The sequence below is a fragment of the Lactuca saligna genome, chromosome 9 (assembly GCF_052625555.1).
Source record: "Lactuca saligna cultivar CGN05327 chromosome 9, ASM5262555v1, whole genome shotgun sequence".
Classification (NCBI taxonomy): domain Eukaryota; kingdom Viridiplantae; phylum Streptophyta; class Magnoliopsida; order Asterales; family Asteraceae; genus Lactuca; species Lactuca saligna.
Genome location: NC_136425.1, coordinates 158,530,495 through 158,535,787, shown reverse-complemented (window position 1 = coordinate 158,535,787; position 5,293 = coordinate 158,530,495). Strand labels below are relative to the sequence as shown.

Genomic DNA, 5,293 nt, shown 5'->3' with positions numbered 1-5,293 from the left:
TTATCCTTCGACTCTACTGTGCTTTTTTTTGCATTCTCAGCAACCAGATTGATCAATTCCAATATCTAATGCACAAATACATAGTACTAGTTCACTGAAAGGGAATCGACAGATTGTTACGCTCTATATCTTATACTCACAACTTACGGCACATCAGATTCAATATTAGGTGAATGATTTTGTCATTAAAAAGGATAGACTCTCCGAAAAGGAAATGGTTTCCTAAAACAATGAAAAACCCCCTTCTCACTAACTTCTGCTCTATCTATACTCTTTGCAACAGTAAAAGACTAAAATAACATAAAAGCCCCTAGACATGTAACTTATTCTTTTATTAATATAACATTACAACTAAGTATATATGAATACTTGCAATAAGATCTTTACAATACTACGGTATATATAAATATTGACTTATATTCAAAAAGAATGTAGATGTTTATTTACCATACTTACTGAATTATCTATAAAAAAGGTAAAACATTTCATACTTGACAACTCAAAGCAAAAATTGTTATATATATATATATATATATATATATATATATATATATATATATATATATATATATATATATATATATATATATAACAAAACGAATGCTTTAAGAAAAATATTATTCAAATATAAGAAAAATCCATGATTATGTTTCATAAACAATAGTCGTACATAATTTGACAATGTTAGCAAAATGTATCATAACAAAATTACTTTACTACCAAAATGTCAACACAATTGTTTCTGCCCATTCTTTTACATCTATTATAGCATGTGCTTGAAAGGGAAAAGTAGAAAAATAGTGACAGTTACTAAAAGATATTTTTTTTGTCAAATATTGTGATAATTACAAAATCTTTATTTTGCATAATAGTTACGTATAATATCTTTGGTTAGACTGTTATAAAGGAAGGACTAATGAATAAAAGAATTTTAAAATGTGGTCATTATTAGAGTAGGAAGACAAACAAACACAATGGATAAAAAGAAAATCACTCTCATTAGTTATCTCGCCTTCTTTCTTATATTTTCTGTCACAAGGAAATTAAATTACTCAAAAGTACAGAACAATGAACAATCAATATTAAATCCAATATCTAGAACCTTTCTTTCACTTCTCATCATTGAAACACAAGTAACCACATAACAAAACAAAGGAAGAGCAATATTGACGCATGGAGAAAGAAACATATATTTTTCCAAGTCTTAACAAGCCATTTTTTTTATAAAGACTATGGTTCCTTGTATCCTCAAGCTTTCCAATCTTATATATATATATATATATATATATATATATATATATATATATATATATATATATATATATATATATATATTAGTATAAAGAGTATGGGGTTTTGTGCTTTGTAATCGTTTCATTAACTGAAAATTTTGTCCCTGAACAAGATCAAACACATCTATATTAGTATATTATTATATAATAACTTGTTAAATTCCAAAAATAACCTTGAAAGTGGACATCACATGCCCTTTCCCTAATTACCTGTACATAAGCATATCTTACATTTAACTTATTATCTATTTGTACCAACTTTAGGAAATTACAACCATGGGGAATGCTAGAGATTGGATGTATTTACCTAGACGGCTACATGAGTTTGAAATAGGAGTTACCGACTTCCTTAATGCATCATTTTCTAAGGCAGCAAGGGGTGGTCAAATTTTGTGTCCATGCAAGGAGTGTCAAAACCGTTATTGGTTTCGTAGAGATGAAGTATTCGATCATTTAAAAGGAAAAGGATTTGTAGAAAACTATTATGTATGGGTTTTTCATGGAGAAGAATCCTCACAAATAAGATGTAATATCGCTACAGACAATCATGAGGCACATACGCACGATAATTTTGATGAGTTATTGCATGATAGGTTTAGAGACAACATAGAAGAAACTAGTAGGGTACAAGAAGGTTTAAACGAGGATGCTAAAAGGTTTTATAGGCTGGTGGAAGATGGAAAACAAGAGTTATTTCCTGGGTGTAAAAGTTTTTCGAAGTTGTCCTTTATTGTTAGACTTTTTCTTTACAAGACGCTTCATGGGCTTAGTAATGTGGCATTTGAGGATCTTCTACAACTTCTAAAAGAGATGATGCCAGAGGTAAAACTCCCTGCTAATTTTGCTCAAGCTAAAAAGATTATATAGGATTTGGGGCTTGATTACAAAAAGATACCAGCTTGTCCAAATGATTGTATGCTTTATTGGAATGAGTACGAACATATTGATTCATGCCACATTTGTCATACCTCTAAGTGGAAAGAAATAAAAGAGCAAGAAGGGAAGAAAAAAAATATTTTGGAAAGAACTTCAAAGGTTCCAGCTAAGGTGGTATGGCATTTTCCTTTAAAACCTCGGCTACAAAGGCTTTTTATGTGCTTAGAGACAGCTAGATATATGACATAGCATGATAAAGAACGTCCCGATGATGGAAATTTACGGCATCCTGCAGATGGGAAAAGTTGGAAGGAATTTGATTCTTTATACCCTCTTTTTGCCAAAGAACCTAGAAATGTAAGGTTGGGGTTATCAAGTGATGGATTTAATCCATTTCGAACAATGAGCATTGCTCATAGCACATGGCCTGTAGTGTTAGTTTATTACAATTTGCCTCCATGGATGTCAATGAAACCAGAATACTTTATGTTATCCTTATTAATTCCTGGACCAGAATCACCTGGTAATAATATTGATGTTTACTTGCAACCTTTGATTGAGGAGCTAAAAGATTTGTGGCTTGATGGGTTGGAGACATATGATAAATGTAAAGATGAGACCTTCAAAATGCATGCTGCCTTAAAATGGACCATCAGTGATTTTCCTGGATATTCAATGTTGTCAGGGTGGAAAACAAAAGGAAAATTTGCATGTCCATGTTGTAATCACGAAACTAGTTCATTGTACTTGAAACATAGTCGAAAGACATGCTATATGGATCATCGTAGATTTTTAGATGCTCAACACCCATGGAGACGTAATAAGAGTGCTTTCAATGGTGAAATTGAGGAGAGACTCTCTCCAAAATGTCTATCAGGTACTGAGGCTTTTGCAGAGTTATCCGATTTTCATAATACTTTTGGAAAGACACAAAAGAAAAAAAATGATAGCACTTGCCCATGGAAGAAAAGGTCAATATTTTTTGAATTGCCATATTGGAAATTTAATAAATGTCGACATAATCTTGATCCGATGTACATAGAAAACAATTTCTTTAGGAACTTAATAGGTACTTTGTTGGATATTATTGGGAAATCAAAGGATCATGCAAAAGCTCGATTTGACCTTTTAGATTTGGGCATCAAAGAAAAGCTTCAACCAAAACTTTCTAATGATGGAAAGCATGTTATCTTGCCGAAATCATGCTTTAATATGTCTTTAAAAGAGAAAGACATTTTTTGTCGAGTTTTGAAAAACGTAAAATTACCTTATGGATGTGCATCAAATATTTCAAGGTGTGTACGTTCTTCAGAAAGGAAAGTTTCAGGTTACAAGAGTCATGATGCTCACATCGTGTTGCATTACTTGCTTCAAATTGCAGTTAGAAAGTCATTACCCAAGCATGTTGCAATGCCTTTGATTAGATTGAGTGCTTTTTTTAGAGGTTTGTGCAGCAAGGTAATTAAGTCTCAAGAGCTTGATCGATTACAATTAAAAATAACTGAAACATTGTGTGAACTTGAGAAAATATTCTTGCCAAATTTTTTTGACATAATGGTGCACTTACCTGTTCATTTAGTAAATGAAGTTAGGCTTGGAGGACCCGTGCATTATAGATGGATGTATTTTATGGAAAGATACTTGTGTAAGTTGAAGTCATATGTACGAAATAAGAGTCGACCAGAAGGATCCATAGCAGAAGGGTATTTGATTGAAGAATGTTTAACGTTTTGCTCGCACTATATGCATGAAGGAGTAAAGACAAGAATTAACAAGGGTGGAGAAGATGTTAATGATTTGGATAGGGAAAATGGAATTGGTAGACCGATATTTGTGAATGTAGGTCATTCTTTGGGAGGTAAAAAACGAAGAAAGGGCAAGCTTTTCACTTTAGATTCTATTTTAAGTGAACAAGTTTATCTTCAAGTTATATGTAACTTATGTATAAACTAATAGCTTTTTTTCTAAATGATGTAGTGAGCACCAAGTATATATTGATACCCAACCACAAAAAAGTAGATGGACACGAGCACGAAATCATAGTCATCAGTTTGCCAATTGGTTAAAAGATAAAGCAATAAATAATGACGTTCCGGATCATATATTTTGGCTTGCTAAGGGTCCTAGTTCTACAGGAAGGAGATATCATGGGTATTATGCCAATGGATATAGGTTTCATACGAAAGCACGTGATGCACGATGTAATACCCAGAACAGCGGCGTTTTAGTTAAGTCTTTAACTCCTAGTTTTGCAAGCTCTAAGGACAAAAATCCAGTTGTTGGGAATGTTGAATACTATGGGCGAATCTTAGACATAATTGAAATCAACTATTGGTCAAAGTTCAGAGTTGTAATGTTCCATTGTGAGTGGTACCAAGTTGAGAAAGATGACTATGGATTAACTTGCATTAATTTCAATAAACATTGTAGTTCAGATGATCCTTTTGTCATGCCTTCTCAAGCACATCAAGTATTCTATGTACCAGACCCAATAGAAGATGGTTTGCATTATGTTGTCAATAAGGTTCCTAGAGATCTCTATGACTTTGAGGATGAAAATGATGAAAATGTTGGTACATCATATTGGTGTGAACCAAATGAAGACAATCTAGGTTTTGTAGAACAAGTTGGTGAGCGTGATGTTGAATTGACTAGAGAAGACATCCCTCCTCTTGTGGTGGATGCAAATACAAATTTAGATGAGATGGATGAGGTTAACAATGAAAGTGAAGATTCTGATTATGATGGTACATTATGGGATTGGATGCAAGCAGAAGAAGATGACGATAACAATGCTGATTTTTTTTAAGTTACACGTCTTTTATTGATTTTTACCTATTTATTTGAACATTTGTTATTAACTTGTATGTTTTTGCTATTGAACATAATAGGTTTTTGTGATTTCTTTATATAATGTTTATAAAATTTAATTCCATTGAAGATGATTCTAACGTTGATTTGAGTTTGTACATGTTAGTAATGAGAAACAAAAGCAAGCAAGATGAAAGTGCACAAAGAGATATGAATGATTATGAAAGGATTAAATTACCGAGGGTCCAAGAGAATCAAGCAAGATTACGTGAATTGGGTGTTCAAAATATTGCAAAGTCTTTGACGAGTTTGGT

The 5,293-nt window shown here is 32.3% G+C and overlaps 1 protein-coding gene across 1 annotated transcript; it reads left to right on the top strand.

Moving 5' to 3' along the window:
* Positions 1-2,570: 2,570 nt before the first annotated feature.
* Positions 2,571-4,977, top strand: LOC145016864 (uncharacterized). Its single transcript, XM_078975040.1, has 3 exons — positions 2,571-4,026; positions 4,146-4,217; positions 4,304-4,977. Exons 1-3 carry the CDS (start codon positions 2,571-2,573, stop codon positions 4,975-4,977), a joined length of 2,202 nt encoding a protein of 733 aa, XP_078831166.1.
* Positions 4,978-5,293: the final 316 nt, after the last annotated feature.